General features: G+C 32.6%; 1 protein-coding gene across 6 annotated transcripts in view; it reads left to right on the top strand.

The window, feature by feature from the left end:
* Positions 1-22,015, top strand: part of LOC123273198 (venom dipeptidyl peptidase 4-like) — a 158,043-nt gene that overhangs the window by 101,592 nt on the left and 34,436 nt on the right. For 5 of the 6 annotated variants that reach the window (XM_044740518.1, XM_044740522.1, XM_044740521.1 and 2 more), the window contains 4 exons: positions 1,957-2,179; positions 6,170-6,264; positions 9,755-9,856; positions 21,465-21,517. In XM_044740518.1, the coding sequence (XP_044596453.1) occupies positions 1,957-2,179; positions 6,170-6,264; positions 9,755-9,856; positions 21,465-21,517 (473 nt within the window). The remainder of the gene's footprint in view (positions 1-1,956; positions 2,180-6,169; positions 6,265-9,754; positions 9,857-21,464; positions 21,518-22,015) is intronic. The other variant, XM_044740519.1, reaches the window with a different exon arrangement.

Below are 22,015 nucleotides of genomic sequence, written 5' to 3'. Positions count from 1 at the left end.
TTTAGCTTCGTGAGTGTGTAGCAAAATACCCTGGTGTGTAATCAGAGCGGACTTACTCGACAAACGAACTGCCTAGTTTCTCTCCGGTACTTTTATATATTTATATTTATTCTTACACTCATATGTAATAGAGACCTTTCGCATTTAACTTCATGAGCGCGAAAAAAGCTCATGGTGAAGTCAAGAGCTTCGTAATGAGTTTTATAAATAGGTATTACGGTTATTCTTTTTGCAGACCGAGTATTAAATTTTTAAAGTTTGAAAGAACATTTGATTTTTTTTTATCATTTCATTATTTATTGTTCTCTTAGAGTCGAAACTTTGAATCTTAGTCCTGTGAAGTAGAAGTGTGAGAATGAAGTTTTTAAAGTTCTGAACATTGTTTACTCAAGTAGAAGCGTCGGAAGAATCGAGTGTAAAATTTATGGTCATAAATTTAGAGCACAATTTCATAATTTAAATCTCAAAAATAATAAATCGAAATTAAAAAATACTTTATGCTTAATTGTAATATATTGTTAAGCTCTAAGTTGTATTTAAAGATAAAAGTCCTTGAGATCGTCCGTCTACAAGTCCGAAAGCTTTTTAGAGTCAGCAGAGGAAATAAAAAAAAAATAATCTTGTCAACAGAAAATAAGGCCGTAAATAAACTGGTCTCGGGTATAATATCAGAGGCTCCACTTAGAGACTCTCATCTAAGTTTTCTTTCTGTAGCTATTACTATTACTAGCGAAAAGAATAAAAAGCGATTTAATTCGCGAATCTGGAAGTAAGCCACGTCCCGTATTTCTCGGGTGTATAACGGCCCTGGGATTAATAATCCAGCACGGAGAATCCCTGGAGTTTAACAAGGCGCTAGTCACTAGTCTTTAGATTCTCTAAAAATATACACTGCTCTACAGTTCCAAACGCGCGCGAACGCCTAAGGAATAGCTGGGAGAGCAAAAAGGACAAGTTTAATAGACGGAGGTTTCTATTCCTCACTAACTCTAAACAGGAGCTTCCAATCGGCAACAAGGGAATAGACTAGAGAGACTTTATTTATTCTCTTTGTCTTACATTGATGGGCTATTAGTTTCTACGGGCTAGTTTATTATTCCGAAGCATTCCTCGGTCACTTGTATTGGTGAATTATTAATTTGTCTGGAATTAAGTCACGTGGAACAAAGCGGTACACGTGAAGCGGCTCGCGATACTCTAGAGACAGCTCAGGTTATTGGAAAAATGAATTAAATTGGTATTTCGTGGGGTTAGAGTCTCTGAGGAGGAGGTAATTAATGTTTAATTTCATCTTGAAGAGATTTATATTGAAGAAAGAGAATATTTTTAGAGATAATTGGAAAATTTCATCCAGAAAAATTAAAATTTATCGAGAAAAAATTGGAAACTCTGTGTCTAAAGACTCTAAACATTGTATGTAATTTTTCACAGTTGATTTTTGTTCTATTATTCATAATAAATAGTTTAGTATGGCGGGAATAATTGATGATTTAAAGATCAAAATTTAGAGTCACATGAAAAAAATAATTTTTTGTCAAAAAAAGGACTCTTAAATGCAAATTTTTAAAACATAAGATAAAAGATCATTTTTTTTAATCAAAAATTTAAAAATAAAGTAGAAAATATAAAATAAATGAGCTTTGAACTCATGTAAATACCGCTAGAATTAAAAATAAAGCTTTAATAGGGAGTAAATTACTACGGAAACGAGCTTTTGAAGTGTTCTTTCGGGGAAATAAATCATAAAAAACATCATAATATATGCTGAAGGAGATTTACATTGTAAATATGTGTTTTATGAGCCGAGGGAATTAATATTTTAATACTTTTGTAAGGTTTATTTCTGGTTGGAGTAGAGACAGCTGTTAAAAAAGTTTATTAATGCTCTAAAAGTTATTTACCCAGCGGGAGGATCTTTAACTGAAAACTAAATAAAAAATATTTAAAACGTTACAGGAACTGATGACGAAGACCAACAGGCGAAATTGGCGACGACTACTGGCTGGTGCATTAATAGCGATTGTCGTTCTTGTTCTGCTGATCACGGCGATAATTCTCCTGACTGGAAGCCCCGAATCCGGAAGCGCTCGAACGACTACCACTGCATCTAGCATCACTCTGGAAGAGTGGCTCGGGGGATGGCTGTCCGCTAAAAGCTTTAATGGGACCTGGCTCAGTGGTCAGTACAATTTTATTTGCTTCTCATTTTTATTCATAATTCATAATTCTTTTTAAAATATACTCCACCAAAATTCTAAAATAATTCGCTGTTAAATTACCCTAATTATTACCGAGCAATTACGAGAATAAGGAGGTGATAGTCGGAGCTTTATTTTATTCAACTACAGTTGCAATTGTCGCAGAGTTATCAAAGCTCAAGGAAAAAAGAACTCTAAACGATGAAAGTTGTAAAATTATATCGCACATAGCAAGTGAAACAATAAAACCGACGTTAAAGTAACAAAGTGCCTTGAAATAAAATGCCCGTCGACCGGTGGGGATAATGGCGTTGATGAAATTCTTCCTAAGTGTGGACGAAACTTTGAGATTAAAATCTCTCTTTATAACCACGACCTTCCTAGAGTAGTTTACGTCAACTACTTGTTTACTTGTCTTTTTTACATTCGGGGCTTCTTGTTGCAAACATTTATTCCTCTAAACCTCCATCAAGGAGGAAATTAGTTACTTTTGTTAGCAAATTAGTCAATATCAGGCTTAAATTGCAGTAAAAAAAATGAAAACAATTTCCTCTTTTAGATTTAATTTCACAAAAAAGCCCAACAGATTTCACAATTCTAAACTTTCAAAAACTCTTAAACTACTTGGTCAATTCCTCTTAATTTTTATGACGACCTGGTCCATGATAATTTTTTTCAATTGTCGCAAAAAAATTACCAAACCAGTTGATTACTTCAAAAGATCTAGAGCCTCTAAGCAAACTTTCCAAAATTTCGAAGTATGCAAAACATTCCATATCGTGTTTGATACAAACGGCTCCTTGAAACCTTCCTTGGAACGTGATGACAATGAAGAGCGTCTTGGAGAAGTGTGCCATCCAAACAGGCGGCGTAGTTGGACCAACAAAGCTGAATCCGAGGCTGACATTGGGGGAATGCGAACAACGCAGCAATTCTCGAGTTGAGAAACAACCAAACTGGACTGAGTGGTGTAGCTGCTGTTGGAATAGCGACTGTATGGACTGTGTTACACCATCAGTAGCATGTCTCGTCACAGAGGATACCCTGGGATGTTGAGATTGCCCAGGAAGATCGTTAACGCGATATATTATTGAGGCGATACCACCAAATAGGGTCATAACACAAGAGCCCTATGCTCTGACTCGAACCTTCGCATCTACATATCTATGCGCTCTGAGTGGATGTCTCTATATGTGCTCTATGTATATGTATATGTATCTTATCAAGTCTATTCGGTACAAAGACATCTCTATCTCTATCTTTGCTCGATATACGTGTAAATATGTGTATACACAGGGATGCATATGTACGTTGAAGCTTTAGCTCGTCCCGTTCGCTCCAATAAGCCACGAGTACGTGAACATACTCATAACCATTGCTATCCCCTGCATCGTGCATTCTATTTGTCCCCTGCGATTTAAAGTCAGTTTGTAGTATGACGAGGAACCTTTCTTGATAAATGCTTCCCTTCACTACTACTTCTATCCAAGCAGTTGACTGATAAGATTAGTCGTCGACAGACATCAAAATCTTTTGCAACTCCTGCTTCGTTGTATTAGTTTATCTTCTGGCGAATATTTCACACTTGGGACAAGGTCCAACTCTATTTTATTACGCTTTTTTACTTTCACTTAACTTTATTTCTTCGGGGAATTTTTTCACTCTATAAAACGGCTTCTTATCTCTTGAATTATTGAAAAACAACTTTGGACTTTGAGGATGAAATTTTGAGTTTGTCTTCAGTGTAAATCTCATCAGTTTTTTTAAATTTTACTCAAGACGAGAAATTCCTTATATCTAATAAAATTTCTTCCCTAAAAAAAATAAAACGACAAAAAATGAAAAGCTAATGGGTTTAAAATTTACAAGGGTTCGAATGAGTAATCTACGAAGAGATTCATGGGATTAGCTGTCGTGTCCACAGCTGGTTGTCTTCGGGCAGGAGTATCCCGTTAACTTCGTTACAACGTGTGGTTAATCGATGCTGAAGGCTCGTCTCCATACCAGACTTCCACGTGTGTCTGATAACCGATAACTTTCCAGATGAGTCTCAATTCCATAAACACTCCTCGGAATAATTACTCAACTTTAAAATAGAAACAAACGTTGATAAAAATAAAGCACCAAGTATTGATTAATAGAAATCCGTTGGCTCTCTACAAATTCGATTGTATTAGAAAATAATTAGACCGCTAAAGCAAAAAACTCACTGCGAAATGCTTGCTCCGAGCGGTCTGTTCGCTCCAATTTTTCTATTTCTATTTTGAACTCGAAAATTCCCACGAATGAGAACCACCGATTTTTTACTCCCATTGAGTTTATATTTTTATTCGTCGCTTAAAAAAATAAAACACATTTATTGTTTGAAGGGAAAAAAGGTACTTAATTTATCTTCCTCAATATTTACATGCTTATCCACGGGAATTAATCTCAACACAGTCCCTCGATTATTTATCATGCTATGATGATAATAATAATGATAAAAATTTCGACACTGTACAAATAGACAACAATCTATGTGTTTATTTTGCTCTCAACTTACTCTTATTTATTCTAGACTATTTATTGTGTCGCCCAGACCTCCAAGTAATATATAACGCCGCTCGGGGTGAATCGATAAAAAATACATAGGTGTAAGAAAAAAATCTAAATAAATAAGATCACTCTGAGCTAGAATCCAGAATTTAGTGAGTTTCTAAAAGAACCAGACATGTCATTGGTGACTACAATCACAATATTCACCCCATTTATAACAAATTTTATTGCTTTTACTTCTAAGATAAACTCTATTAAATTTTTACGCCTAGACATTTTGTTTTTTCTCGACAATTTAATTTTCTGTGCGAAAATTTTCTCAAATTGTAGGTCCACAAGTGACCATATGAAAAAATTTGTCCATATTCAGCTTAATATTTCCTGATATACATTTGTTGGTCAAAGTTAGTGTTGAAAACATTCGACAGATGAAGCAGGGTTGCTAAATTGTCTTCTTATAATAGATTTTATTTCAAGCCATATTAAAAAAATTTTCACCTTTATTGTTTCGACACTTTTTCAATTCAGGAAAAAAAATCCAAATAATTACATTTTGTAACAAAGCTCGTAAAAATATCAGATTACATTTAGTAATTACTCTACATCAATTGTTTGAAACAAACAAAATTTTTGATTGCTATTTTTCGAATGAATTTGACGGCACAAAAGGTCGTTTAATAGATTACTCTTATTACTAAACGAGTAATTGAAATTTAGCGTTGTGTGAAAGCTGGCAGCCATAAAATAGAAATAAAATGTAATAAAATAACAAAAGAGAATTAGAATGTCGAAAAAATAGAATCGTTTATAAAACGAAAACTGTTTTACTGTTTGTCGAATGCGAAAAAATAAACAAACCGAAGTTAATATAACAATGAGAGCCTTCACAAAGGAAATGAATGAACGCAGACAATCTTTGTGAAGCGACCAATTACACCGGAAATGACACGTACTCGATGTCCGTCGGCAGCAGAGGAGCGCGATGGACTATACTATGTACGATGTCAATCCTTCTGGTTGAATTGCTATCTAAATTCGCGGTGGCCGGGACACGCGAAATCAATCTCCACTTGTGCGAACGCATATTCACCTCTCTATCTATCTACTATCTATCTAGTTATCCACTGTCCAGCATTATACAATTACTAATACACAACCGATGTCTCCGCTGAGCAATAGTCCGCAGGTTATAGGCCCGAGGGCAGTTTCTGGTACCGCAACTCCCAATGCTAAACAACAATACTAAACGATATTCACTTTCACGGTGAGTGTCACATTAATATCCGGATACCCAGAATGCCACGTACAATCGATTTCTCACTTCCATCCTCTCAATCTCATTTATTGGTATTCACCTGATAATCATGATAATAATAATAATAATTCTTACAAATTTGGATCTTTTGAATTATTAATTCAAATGTATCTTCTTTCAGACGATGAAATTCTCTACCAAGACGAAATGGGAAACTTAATGATTTACAACGTTAATGCTGATGAGTCCAAGCTCGTGCTGCCGATTACCAACCCGGTGAGTTTATTATTTATTTCGTAATTTACAAGATCCATTTGCTGATGAATAGTTAAGCCCTCGAGTACTTCATTAACTCCTTTAGTAAATATTGTATTACACGGATAATTATTGTGCTGAATTTTACTTTTAATAACGGAAATTCAAAGCTTTTGATCCACAGATTCGGTAGAATTTGGCGCCAAGTTCCGTTCAAATCTGCTGTAAACGGAGCGCCAGACTACTGACTGTGTTTACTGTAAGCAGAACGGTATTTTGAGGTTGCAAAATTTTATTTAATTCTACGGTACTTTTTTTTCCTAAATTGTATATTATAACAGTAATTCATACTTTATTTGACTGTTATTAATTAATTATATTCACTTATAACAATTAATCTACTTGAAATTATTAAATTTAATCAGCACAAACTATAGCAACGCAAAAATTTCGATCCTGACTTTTTTTCGATGGGCAAAGTGATCTGCCACAGACTAAATAATTTGAGAATACATCGTAATCCTTCATTAGATGGGAAACTACAATTAAAAAAAGATATTTCACAGCTTGCATCTACACCCGCCAGGGTGCACTGGAATTATTTTTACATAAACTGTAGTTTCAAGGGGATAGTTTGCTATAAAAAATGCAACCAACGCGAGATTTAAGTTGGTACCAATTGTAAATTTTTATTATAATTTCAAAAATTACTAAAAACCGAACAAACACGGTTTCAACGTAAAAAAAAAATCGCCAAGACCCCGTTCAGAAGACTATTAAGAAAAAAAAATTTGTTTTTTTCTTTACAAAAATATATAAAATTAAAAAATTAAAAAATCCAAGTAACCGATATGATTGTTGATGATTTTCGGAAATTAAAAAAAATTGTGTTATAAATTTAAAAATTAAGAAAAAAATTTTGGAACGCACTTGGTGTGCGTCATTGTGTATTTCAATTTTTTTAAACTCCTAGTAAATAGATTTTACGAATTTCATTAAAAGTAAAATATTTTGCAACCGCGCACACTAAATACGTTCCAAATTTTTTTTTTAATTTTTAAATTTGTAACAAGGGTTGGCAATAGCCTAGTCGGCTCGGTGCCCGCTTTTCGAAAGAGTGGGACCCGGGTTCGATCCCGGCACGCACCAATATTTTTCAGTGATTATAGATAAAAATATGTGCGTTACGTTGCCAGCCTCTGAACGTGGCAGAGATAGCCAGGCGGCACACGTCTGACTTGAGCGATCACCCATTTTAAGCAACAACTTGAATGAGTGACCGCTCTAGTCAGCGTTGGCTAGCGCGAGGGATCTCTGTACACTAGGAGAAGGGCCTAATGCTTCAGTGGTCGATAAAGAGGAGTTTCTTATCAATCACTGTAGACTTAGCCCAGCTCCGACTGTACTATCATGGGTTTTCTCTGTGGTTTCCCCATGATTTTGTTCCAACAGCCTGAGAGGCAAGGTGCTGAAAAAAAAGAGTTTATTTCTAATGTATTTTTAATATTAAGTGGCAAATAACAAGTAGTAAGTAGCAAATTTACTCTAATTTACACCTAAGTTACACCTAATTACTACTTTTTGCTACTGACCGTATACCTATCCCTGCATGAAAACACACCGCACGGGAGGGGTATACTGAGGTGGACCTACAACCCCGCTGTCCATCTTACAGCAACAAAGAGAGTTTATTTCTAATGTATTTTCAATATTAAGTGGCAAGTAACAAGTAGCAAGTAGCAAATTTACTCCTAATTTACACCTAAGTTACACCTAATTACTACTTTTTTTATTTTATATATTTTTGTAAAGAAAAACACAAATTTTTTTTTCTTAATAGTCTTATGAACGTGGACTTGGCGCGATTTTTTTACAGTGAAACTGTTTTTGTTCGGATACTTTTCACTGCTGAAAGAATTTTTTAGAGCTCGACTTGATTTTTTATTTAATTTAAAATAAAGCAATCGATTTAATAGTAATAACTTATTCCAAATAAGCTTTTTTAAAAAAAATTTAATTTAGCTTATTCTCAAACAAATCCTTCGATCGGTGTTCAAATAGAAACAAACCTTTTATAAAAAAGTACCCTTTAACTTCGTTAATCCGCATCATAAAAAATTCTATTAATATATGAGTAAAAAAGCTATTATAAAAGTGAATTATAACAAATTTATCAGTTTGTTAAATATTAAAACTCAATCAAAAAAGCAAAAGTAGTTTAGCGATAATGATAATGACAACAGTAATGGTTATGGAACAAAGTTGTGATTTCCTCTAGGTATTTAACTTGTGATTGGATTTGAGAGTGGGAAAATTTTAAATAATATAATAATAATAATAATAATAATAATAATGATAATAATGATAATAATAATAGATGGAATAAATAATGGAATGAATGAAAAAGTTAGGGGTTTTGAAGTAAGACAATAACGCTGTTAGTTTGTCGGTGATGGTAGTTCGTCGGCATTTAACTCACAGTGTAACTCACCTAAAATTGAATCAATAGTAACAAGTAGTTTACTGGTGTGTGGTAGACGGTGATGCAGCCTCTCGTCGCTAACGAGTTGGAAACGCAATACAAGCTGAAGCCTCAAAAGTACAATGCTTCAATGCTGAAATGTTACAGTGTTAAACTGTTTCAATAAGAGTCTTCTTACTCTTGTGGCGTCATCACCTGCTCGCGGATTACAACTCTGCTTTATTGTACTGTAACTCATAGCAACTATAACAAAATAATAATAATAACAATAATTACAATACAACAATAATAGTTGCCTAGGAAGTTGCTGGAGTAGTATTGTCCCAAGTACCGAGTAATTTTGTCGATGTAGCAGCTAATTAGTGCCGCAAGGTACCCGCGAGCGTTAATTTCTCCGTGGACTATTCCGGAACAACCGACGAGTAAAGTAAAGCCCTTGACGCTCTCCCGTCCCTCCCTTATCGCTACACATGTCTACACATGTACATATGTTACACCTCCAGCACCCTGTTCGGGTCGAAGTGACGTACGTTGAGTAGCTGGTACATGGAGAAGTGCATTAGTGACTAGTGGAATCTTGGGAAATCAACCCAACAGCCAAAGATCTAATGCAACTATAAAAAGAGACCTTACTTATGCAATGTGCAATAGCTAATATTTGATATGTATCATTTAATACTCCCGTTAAAGTAAATTACCTCTTTAATGTTCACGAATGTTACTGCATTTATTATGATTAAAATTTGTACAAAGTTCAGTTTATTGATCTGCGTGGAAATAATTTATAAATAATAAATAACATTTTTTAAATAATTTATTTTCAGTATCTAATTTTGTTTTGGTTTATCAAATATAAGATAATTAAATTTAAAATAATTATTTAATGTATTTCAGTTACAGGTCAAGTTATAATATTTAAATAATAAATTTATTTTTTTTAAGTAAAATATATAAATTAATTAATAAAAAATGAAATTTATAATAAAACTGAATTTTGGACAAAAATAAACCTAAATTTGTAAAATAAAGTTTTTTCGTACTGAATTTCAGGTTCTGGGCTCACCTTTGACGTTTGATTTTGAATTATCACCGGACCGCAATTATTTACTAGTGATGTCAAACCACCAAAAGGTGAGTGTATATGTATTATATTTAAAAAAAAAAAAAAAAAAAAAAGATAGCATAAATTTTATAAACTATCAATGGTGGTGGTTTATTTTTATCAGAATGTATGAATACATGAATATAAAGGTAAGCACTAAAAAGAGTAAAGAGTACTTCATTGCGGAGATTATGTTAATGAGAGTGAATGAGAGACAAGTGCAGTGAAGAGATAAATGTATACTGTAGCCAAATGTACAGCGGCATGTTAACGTTACGAGGAAGTAGTGAAGCTTTGGCCAGAGGGATTCTGTATTCTGGATTCTGGATGGTGGGCGCCAGGAAAGGGATCCAGAGACATTAGCATTCGAATGAGATGCCGCGATTTAGGGCGGTAAGCTTTACGAAGCACACAATGGACCGTGATTGCATTGGCGTAACGCAGTGCTGAATGCGTTGACGTTACACCTCCCGCTTCGAAGCCCTCGGCGGTCCGGATCAACACTATGCTCTTCTTTCGTTCCTTAAACATCATTATTTTTCTAAATCTCTTCCAAAAATTTATAGGGACGTTTTTTGATAAATTAATTTTTTATAAAATTTTAATTAATTTTTTAATTTTTAATTATGCATTCCACAAAAATTATTGATCAATTTTTAATCTTAAAAATTAATTTAAAAAATTGATTTTTAAATTATTATTTCAAAATTAAAATGGAAAAATCTCAAATCCTGTTTAACAATTCACTGAGGGTTTAACAGGATAATATAAATTTAGAGTTTTACTTGGTAAAAGAGATAATAATATGCAAATAGCCAGATGTAAGCTGTAGCCCACGAGAGTATTAATGCCAAATGTTCGATTATGCAACAATCTCATCGAACACGTGCGTATAAGTGGCACCGTGTGCTTCTCCTCTGTACTACCTGGTTGAACTTGCCACCACGATATCCTATCTCCGGCGAATCAACATTCGAATCCTGCGCACACCGAGGTGCCGACGCCCTTCCGAACAAACCGAACTCTCACCTTGCACGATATTTTTTTCCATCCAAAAAATAAATCCGATAAATAAATTCAATGTGTCACTCCTTTTAAGCATTTAAAAAAAAGTCACACATGTTTTTTAAAAATGAATTGAAGAATTTATCTATATTCACTCCACTGTGCCTTTATGGACAGCAGGGGGGCGAAAAAATAAAAAATATCATCGGGACATCGATCAAATAATGTTGAATGTTATCGTTGTTGTTATTATCAGTGATGATCTACGAGATTAGTGATTCAGGATTCGTAATTTCGGGTGATTAATAAGTAACGTGTTTGCGAATGAGATGAACGCGGTGATGCTTCAGTCAATTATAGTGAATTTGAACATTCTGTCAACAACGCGATGGTGATCGATCTGGATCAGGGCTGGCGAAAACAACCTGGAGCCCTTTTGGGATTATGAATTTATGGGACATCACAGTTCCCATTATTCAGGATTTAACAGCCAGGTGATCGTTCAGCATAAACACAAACAATTAAGCTTTAACTACTAGTTAGACTATTCTCACGCTTCAGTAAATAGCTTACAGTTTGTTACTCCAATATGTTCTATCACTAATTATAATGATAATTAGTCTATAGATGCGGTTCTGATAGTAAATATTTGAAAGGTAAATTGGGCTCTTATTTTCTGATATATAAAAAAAATTTTGAGAATTTTTACAGTAAAGAACATTGAAATTTTCTCACGCATTTAAGGGGAATAGCCACTGTGACATTTCAAAAAAAAAAATTTTTTTTTTTTTTTTTTTTTTTTTTATTAAATTAAAGTTTATATATTCAAAAATATGTATCTAGAGTTTTATATGAAAATTTCGAATATTTTTCGAGTTATAGTCATTTTTGTGAGAGCGCGTCAAAGGACCGTTGCACGCGCGGCGCTCCGACAAAATCGCGTTTTTCTCAAAACTACTTTTTTTGAACTGGTCTTATCTGTAATTTACATAAATATGAGCCGATTTGCATCTTTTTTTTTCGTATTTGTCTATTCAGCTATAGTTGCACGTAGGTGATTTTAAAAATTTTGATTTTTAAGATTTTTTTTAGGGCTGTTTGAATCCAAGAAAATGAGAAAAAAAAACGAAAAAATTTTTAATATGTCGCCATTTTTTTTTAAATCCAAATTTTCAAAATCCCCTACGTGAAACGATAACCACATGCATGCAGATTACAACGCAGTTTAGTTATTTTGTTTTAGATAATCCGTTTTTGAGTTAGAGGTGAGACCACGGTAGAGGAAATTTTTTTAGTGCTCCACAAAAATCCTTATGACTTTCTAACAAGATGATATTTTTCAATCAAAATTTAGGAGGATGATCTTTAATGTATACTTGATAAAACAAAAAAAACCGATCTCCAAATTCCTTTACTATCCCAGTCAAAAAAAGTCCCGAAAATCACCTATTTTTTCGATCTTCACAGTGGCTATCCCCCTTAAAAACAGTTTATTTTTTTTACAAATATTCGATTAAGAAAAATTAACAAAAATTTCAAAGACAAACACAAAGTCTATTAAAAAATAACAAAATTAATAAGACTTCCAGAGCGTGGCGAATCCTCTTTGAAGTCTAGTTCTGGTTCAGCGCGATTATTTTCGCAACGCGACTGAGTGGAGAGATAAATAAAAATAAAATGAAAGTAAAACAAACAACAAAATGCGACAATCAAAATAAAAATATATATCCTCGCGTGCTGGATGTATCTATGTATCTCCACGCTATTTTTCTATCTCCAGCGCATGAAATATTAGTTTTTACATATAAATATAAATAAACAAGTAAATAAATAAATAAGTGATCGAGTGAGTGAGTGAGCGAACACGGTATCAATATTTCGAGTTTTATTGGACAAAATATATTTCTATTACGGCAATATTCCCGAGATAGGAATTCTGTAATATCACATTGTGAATAAAAATAAAATAGAGGTATATACATACAGCCAGAGAGGAGCGTGTCGTATCGTGTCGTAACAACCTACGTGACGATATCCTTGAATTTTGAATGGATTATTTTCTGCATACATGCAATATTGCGGGTAGAAAGGGTGAAAGCAAAGGGCCGAAGGGAGCTGAGTATGAAGGTGACGGAAAGAGCGATGATAAGCAAAGGAATATGGGTACACGCCCGAGGTATATCTATCAAACGAAATACCAGGTTTTGTAACAACTATACTCCTCTGTACTTCTTTCTCCTTTATACACTGTAGTTGTGCATAATAGTGTATAGTGTATATAGTGGGTCCCAAGGAGATGTACGGAGTGAATATCAACAAAAGCCTGTACAACTCAGTACAATTGTGTGAACTGCTCGTATTCTGAATTTAGATATGCCAATGACTATTGTTCGATGTGGTTTGTTTCTTCGTAGTACAAAGGTTGTTCTTCTGCTATTATTATTGTTATTAGCACTCGCTAGGGAGAACAATCAATTTATTTCCCTCAAGTACTTTGAAAATGTTTATTTTTTTTCTTTGATGGTAAAAAATCTTTGTGATATGGATTGATTTGAATCGTCCATGGCCATATTAGACTATAAATTCTAGTAAAAAGTAAATTGTTATTATAACTATCCAAAAGTTAAGGATAAATAAATTCTTTAAAAGAACGAAAAGAATTTTTTAATTTAAATATATTCTTCTTTATTTTTTTTACGATTTATATTCATCTGGCTTTGATCCCATTCTTTGTAAATTGAACCATTTTATTTGATTTAATATTTTTTCAAAGAATAACAGTCAATTTTTAAATAATTTCAAGACAAAATTTGGTAGAAAAATTATTTTTATTTCGGAACACTCCAGTAAGGAGACAATTTAGCAATCATGCGCCATCTGTTGGTCATTTTTAAAACTACTTTTAATAAAAAATTATTTATGGACATATAAGACATACGGACCACATCTAGTCAGATATGATCTATAAAATTTTACGATACGGCCATATACGAGCATATCAAGCTGTATAAGAAAATGATTTCACGGGTAAATTAGAGTTTAATAAAAATAACCATAAAAGTTATGTATTAAGCAATTTCACAATCTTTCAAAGCATTTAATAACCAGAAGATAATTTTGGTTATAAATTCCTTGATAAAAATTCTCTTTATCCCCTGGCGTTATCCGTCATCTAAAATATTAAAATTTTATCATCAGATAATAAATTCCTTGTAATACAGGCAATATATTTAGCAGTATAACAAGCTGATAATATCAGGAAACGTAAACTGTCGTTTGAAAGCATGTGTAAGCCCAGCAGCCGCAATCTCTGGACCGACGGTTAATTTTAAGTGACTCTACCCGGGTGTAATAGCCAGCCAATTCAACAAAAGTACCTACTGCAACTACCCCAAACTGTCGATTACTTGCGATGTCGTCGTCATCCACTGGAAGCCTTAGCGCATTAGTCTAGAGGCTAACGGGAGTCAAGATATTTACAAAAATTTTATTACATAAATTGATTAGTAATAATTAGCTTCATCTGTTGCGTGTCTAGACCTGAATGCTTAATAAAAAGGAGGTTCGGCAGGGGCAGGGGCAAGGGATTAAGTGATTACTGATAGTGCTGGGCATTGGACGCCGGGGATTTATAGTAATAGAGTAGGATTGTCAGTTAGAGTTAAGAGGTAAGAGGAGGTAAGGAGAAGGGGAAATGGATTAATGTCATTAGGAATCAAAGACAAGCATTGGGACCTCGAAGCTCGTTAATCTCCGATTGGTTGTACGTGAATTTACCCAATGGCTAAATACCATAGTCTAGGAGATTTGTGACTCCATAGACCATTTGCTATTGAGAGTCTAACCTGCAGACGGGAATCTCATATATATACACACCTTTACCTTATATTACTTGGGTTTACTATGACATAATAAGCTCCCGGCTTTCAAGACCTTCGAATCACAATTTTACCCTGTTGAGATCAAACTCGAGCTATCAAACTAAGGTTTAGTGCTTCTACCTACTTTCTTTACTGCGTTGCTTTAATTTATACGTAGCAGCGGTTAACGATGTGCTGTCAATGTATTTTATGGGACAGTATTTGGTACTCATCAGCTAGGTGCTTTATGCATCACCATCAACTTATGTTTCATAGTGTAAAAGAGCCGTAAAAAAATTTTCACAGATAGTCTGATAGGTTCTAATATGACTTAATATGCCTATAAATAATTTTTTGAACAAAGTTAGTGTTGACTAATAAATAAAGTAGCTATCAAATTTTTTCCGCCCACTGTTTTTATTATTAAATTGTTTTTTTCATGTAAAAAATATTTTCAATTTTTTAAAATCCTTTAAGGAAGTCCTTTCGCTCCAGTTGAGTCATAACAACTGTAGTAGTAAATTTTCAATAAATTAAAATACAAAACCCATAAAAATTCCTAAAATTAAAAAATAAATAGTATATGAGGCATTAATCGTTGAAATTTTGAAAATTAAAAAAAAAAATAGTTAAATACAAAAATTAATTTGACTGTTGTAAATCAGCTGTTAGTAACCTATCCGTGATTTGGCAACGCTTTATTTCGGTTGTTTACATTTTTATTTGCACAATATAACCTTAACCGTGTTTAACTTTTTGCAGTCAGTGTAAATAAATAAATTAATTAAAAATGTTTAGTCACAAAACCATAACATTCTAATGTTTCATGGCAGGAATGCTAGTATTTATTAATTATTGTTTTATTTTTCAATTATGAATTATGAAAATTTGCTAACAATAAATTAACTAATAAGTATGCATGAAAAACATAAGCGCGTTAGAGTTTAGTTTGAATTTATTGAATGGTCTGAAGCTCGCGCGCTACGCAACGTTGCCAAATCTTTTGACTCCATTTTATAGTAGGTAACTTGAGAATTTTTTGTGATTTTTAAATATTAATTTCTCAATAAATATCTCGGTAACTGATATATTTTATTGCAAAAAAAGAAACCTGAATATTTCGAAAATCTGATTTTTAGTTTTTTTTTTACTTCATCTAATCCATGACTGATAGTATAATTCGAGAAATACTGCAAACGTCTGATTTTCTCGTAAGACTCTGAACAAATACTAACATTTAAAAATTTTATTTTTTCAAAAATTTGTCCGGTAAAGTATAATTTAAACCTCACTATAAGATAAATAAGGACCTTAACTATTAGAAAAAAATCCACAGATTCGGTAGAATCTGGCGCCAAGTTCCGTTCAAATCTGCTGTAAACGGAGCGCCAGACTACCGACTGTGTTTACTGTAAGCAGAGCGGTATTTTGAGGTTGCAAAATTTTATTTAATTCTACGGTACTTTTTTTTCCTAAATTGTATATTATAACAGTAATTCATACTTTATTTGACTGTTATTAATTAATTATATTCACTTATAACAATTAATCTACTTGAAATTATTAAATTTAATCAGCACAAACTATAGCAACGCAAAAATTTCGATCCTGACTTTTTTTTCGATGGGCAAAGTGATCTGCCACAGACTAAATAATTCGAGAATGCATAGTAATCCTTCATTAGATGGGAAACTACAGTTAAAAATAGATATTTCACAGCTTGCATCTACGCCCGCCAGGGTGCGCTAGAATTATTTTTACATAAACTGTAGTTTCAAAGGGATAGTTTGCTATAAAAAATGCAACCAACGCGAGATTTAATTAAGTTGGTACCAATTGTAAATTTTTATTATAATTACAAAAAATACTGAAATCCGAACAAAAACAGTTTCACTGTAAAAAAATCGCGCCAAGTCCACGTTCATAAGACTATTAAGAAAAAAAAATTTGTTTTTCTTTACAAAAATATATAAAATAAAAAATTAAAAATCCAAGTAACCGATATGATTGTTTATGATTTTCGGAAATTAAAACAAATTTTGTTATAAATTTAAAAATTAAGAAAAAAATTTTGGAACGTACTTGGTGTGCGTCATTGTGTATTTCAATTTTTTTAAATTTTGCAACCGCGCACACTAAATACGTTCCAAACTTTTTTTCTTAATTTTTAAATTTAAAACAAAATTTTTTTTAATTTCCGAAAATCATAAACAATCATATCGGTTACTTGGATTTTTTAATTTTTTTATTTTATATATTTTTGTAAAGAAAAAAACAAATTTTTTTTTCTTAATAGTCTTATGAACGTGAACTTGGCGCGATTTTTTTACAGTGAAACTGTTTTTGTTCGGATTAAATTTACTCATAATCTAATATTTTTTATTTTACATTGGCGGCGAAAGGACCTCCTTAACTGTATTTACACTGGAATAATAAACAAATTCTATCAAAAACATATTATTTACACGTGTTCTATTTTTTTTAATTTGACACATATAATATTGAAAGCTAACTCAATCTATCCTTTTATTTTATTAAAAAAGGGAACATTCATCTTAAAATTCAATTGAAATAAAAAATGAAATTTCATGATGTATCGAATAAAAATTATAAAATACATTTAAAAAGCTTTGCTTTACTCTAAAACGTTTTCCGTCATCTTTGTTAAATATACTTTAAATTATTTACCGAAAGCTCAGACTGAAAATAACAATATCAATGTATCTTATCTAGAGTATCAAAAATTGTAATATAAATTCGATCCTTAATACTGGTAGCTTGGGCGCTCATTTGAGTCTGCCCTAGGGATCGTTTTCCGCGATAACGAATCTATGAAACATAATATTGGTATAGAGTCTAAGAGGTTGTTTTTGAATGGAGCTTGAAGCGAAATTCCTCGAGTTCTCTTTTTCCGACCTCGGCCTCGTGATTCTGGAATATACAGGAGGCTCACATCAGTTCATCCAAGCGACCCTTATGGTATTCGTGACTTATCGATATCCGGTGTAACATCAATGGATGCACATTCACGTGGAAACCTTTAAGAAAATTTAAACTCTACTTTTGCTGATGGGAAAAGATCCTGGTTCGAAATAGGATCCTAAACATTACTTATGACCTATAGGAAAATATTCATCGAATATTTTATCATGAATCATGACTAATTATTATCAACTAAAAAAAAACACTTTAAGATAAAGTACCCAGTAGTTGACCAGGTTTCAAAGTAAAACGTATATGACCCTCCTTTTAATAAATAAAGATGTAATTATTAGTTCAAATTAGTGATTTTTATGAAAATATAAACAATTTTGAATTGATTGAAGCGCAAAATAACAAAGATAATTGAATATTTATATTTTGACAACGTTTTTAAGATAGACTATATAAGGAGTAGTAGTTGAACAATCAATTCTAACAAGCCGTAGTAGTTGAACACTCCGGAAACAGTAGTTGAGCTAATAAAATATATGGCAATAGGCACACCAAAAATTTTCAACGTTTTTTTGAAATATCCCAAGATTTATAACATATTATTGAACAATATTAAAAATAATACTGTGAATATTTAATATGTTCATTTAAAAATGAGAAATATTTGTATTTGATTTTTTAATTACATTTTTTGTGAATGACAAAGCAAATTTTCAATTATAAATTAAAAAAACTCAATTCAAAACGTTCAATAATTTTCAACTACACTAATTTTTAGCTACATAGCTTATTTATTTTGCAGCAATTAATACAAGCCATAATACTGATCACTAGTCTATAAACCTATTGGAAGTTAGGGTGCTGTTAAGATTATACAGCCCCAGCTTGTTCAAGTTCTGGGTACCGCTTTGAAAATTGGGAGTTATAGTTAGTCACTAAAATTTAATATAAAAATTATAGTTTATGTTTTTGCAAAAAATATGTATTATTTAGAAAAGACTATTTCATTAGGTGGTACAATTTTTTTTTACTTAAAATGATGATATACCGTTTTTTTTACTGATTGTTCGGTTTAAGATTTAGTACCTTTTTCATGAAAACAATAGCATCTATCGGCGATTCTCGACATGTCTACTTTTAAGTTGACAAAAATATAATTGTTTAGATTTATAATTTAAAAAACTTACAGAAATCAATTACTGTATCATTGAATAATTATAATATGCGCATATTACTCATAATAAATTTACGGATTTTGTATTACAACAACTTAAAAAGTCTGTTCTAGTACTGGTCCCATTTTTATAAGTGTTCAAGTACTAGGTACTTTACCTTAGTAATAAACGATACAATCTTAAAAATTAAAATTCAATTTGACTTTCAGAAATTGTGTTTCAACAATTGATGTTCTTTTGTGAATCCAAACTATACTATATAATATACAATAGCAATGTAGTAGATAAGTATTTACCGAATAAATACAAATAGACCGGGTGGTGACAATAAACGCCGGGAGCAAGCAGTGATGTGGATTTAACGCATACAAAATAGGAAAATGCAGGTAGGAATGCGATGTATCCAGTGGTGTAGCGTAATTAGCGATAACGCAGACGAGCAGAAGCGTGGTCAATTTTCGAGCAGGTGTACGAGCTCCCTCGCCACCAGTTAACGATCTCTAGCCACATGACTACGTAGATGTGCCCCATTCCACTGGCATCCACCCTCGAACGATGTCGCTAACATACAGGCACCATCTGTCTGACTATACTCTCGTCTAAGCTCCTTTATTCCAAAATCACTCAAATCTCGCTCGGCTAATCTCTTTTAATTCCTCATTATTCATTCCAATTATTTTTACAAATGTTTACTAATGCTACAAATGTGTTTTAATTAATCAAAGCCAGTACATTAATTTATTATTCTCGATTTAAATTATATAAAAATATGTATACACATATCAGAGACGAAAATTCAATTTAAAAACAATTAATTAAATCAATCAGCGGATTCGAGTAATTGATATTTACTTGGAATAAATTAAGCATTAGTGGATGAAATAAAATGGAAATAGCTGACAAATAGCTTTTTTAATTGGAATCTATATCCGTTAATTACCTATATAAATTAAAATTAGAGTACGGAAGTAAAATAGATCGGCGAGAGTTAAGAGAGGTATTAATTTGAATTTTGACGATTGATTAATTGAAATTCTTGACTCTTGAGTGCCAATCAGCAGTTTCCGATTTGAATAGCAAAAAAAAAACCTTAATTATCAGAAGAGCTCGCTGTGATTTAACTCGAGTGACTCGCGTCGCGGTTGAGGGCCGGAGAAGTGCTAAAGTGAGAAGTGAGACGGTACTTTCTTGCTTGGGTTGCACTTTTGCCCCTCGACTAGCTAATCCGCGGGTTTTTCTCATAATCCGGGCCTTTTCACTACTCGACTCTCGCCTTGGCTTACGCGGATTGTTGGCCTGTGCACTCAAACACTCGACAACCCTTCTCGGTTCTTATATTTTGGCCCTTTTCCAGATTAAAACACAAATATCCGGGCGCGATAAAATTTAAGCTGGTAATTATTTAGTTATTTTATAAAAAAAATAAAACAAACCCTTAAATCGAATCAGCGGGATTAATTTTTTTATCACTGTTGGAATGTAAAAAAATAAATAAATGATAGAATGAGAAAATTTAGTTTGGATCGAAATCGTAACCGGAACGATCCGATCGAACTGCGTTAATAGGAAGTCAATGTGAAATTTCCGGTCGTTGCCGCGGCCATTGTTCTGGAAACTGCTTTCTTGCTCCTATATATATTTAGCTGAGTTATCGCCCCCGTTTCAACTTATACTTTTATTGTCTAAAAAAAACATTTCAATTTTGTTGTAAGCTTTTTTTTATACCTGCTCAATTTCATTAGTAGAAATTTTTTTATAGAGTTCAAGAGCTTGTTTATTTTTTGTTTGTTTGAAAATTATTTTGGAAATTTCCAAAAATAAATACATTTATCTATTATTTATCATAAATAACTAATTTTAAACCGTGCAAAAAATAACAAATATTTGCAAAGGATTTAGAATAAATAAATTTCGAGTGTTAATAATTAGAGAGGATTGCTTCGGAAAGTAAGTGGGCTTAAACGTAGAGAGCTTTTGATAAGTGGGTAACAGTAGTGGCTCACCAGGACAAACCTCTATTCTCGGTTGGCTCTAATGGCTGTTCAGGACCAAACTAAATATAGATATATATCTGCAGACAGAAAGAGAGAGAGGGAAAATTTTGAATAGAGAGGAGCGGCGAAAATAACATAACATGCGATGGTATCATAAGCGTTAGCGTTAGCGTGTATACGTAGGAATGATTTATGACGTGTCCCTGAAAGAGTTAATGGAAGCAAAATAGTACCGGGGAACTATGAATCCTTCCATATCGACGAGCATTATTGATGACGAGGCCTCGATACTGAATGCTATCTCCCGTACCGACACCACCATTATTTATTGGTGAGAACTGTTGACTATTAATAGCCGTCTCTAGCTCCAACTATTTTGGATTTACTGTTATAATACCCAGATATTTGTATACCTATATCTCTATTAATATTTATACACGTATATGCATACCACTGTTGGAGTGTTCGAGTATGGATATTCCGCGACAAAGCCGAAAATCCTCCATTCAATTCAATAAACATGTTATGCGCTTTTTCTTTACTCTGCTTTTTCAAAACTCGATGGATTTTTGAATAAATCCATGCGATAAAAAAATATTGATAACGATAAATATTTATTTATCGATTAATAAATTTGTTTTGATAAATTTGTTTTTTTCTCTGTTTCAGTTCTTCCGATACACTTTTCTAGCGCAGTATCGCATCGTCAATTTGAAAACACTGTAAGTCTGTTTTATTTACTGTTTAGATATATTTTTATTTTAAATATTTTATCCAGAATTTAGACTTTAAACTTTTGCCGATAATTTGGAGAAAAAAACATTTTTTTTTCCAATGAAAAAAAAAAGTGATAACAATAAAGCAATAAAATAACAGAGCGGGTAATTTAAAAAAAAGTTAAAAAGATGTTTCCAACTCGACTAAAGATTTTACCGTCGTTTGCAACTTTTTTTCAACTTCTCTTTATCGTCACTTCCTTCAGTTACACTCCAACCGTTACTTACGACTTTTAAATTTCTACTTAACTATCTCTTTTTTCTACGGCTGCTTCTACAAACACCCACCATTTTTTAACTATTTTTACGTCAATTTCTTTTTTTACATCCAATCTCAAATTAAAAGTTTCAAGACTATCCTTCGTAGAATTATTTTTGCATCAAATTAATTTTTAATAATTATAATAATTTAATACAGTTTTCCTCGGGTTTTCAAACTTTGTG

The sequence above is a fragment of the Cotesia glomerata genome, linkage group LG10 (assembly GCF_020080835.1).
Source record: "Cotesia glomerata isolate CgM1 linkage group LG10, MPM_Cglom_v2.3, whole genome shotgun sequence".
Classification (NCBI taxonomy): Eukaryota; Metazoa; Arthropoda; class Insecta; order Hymenoptera; family Braconidae; genus Cotesia; species Cotesia glomerata.
The sequence above is the reverse complement of the archived record's forward strand: the minus strand, read 5'-3'. Positions and strand labels throughout refer to the sequence as shown.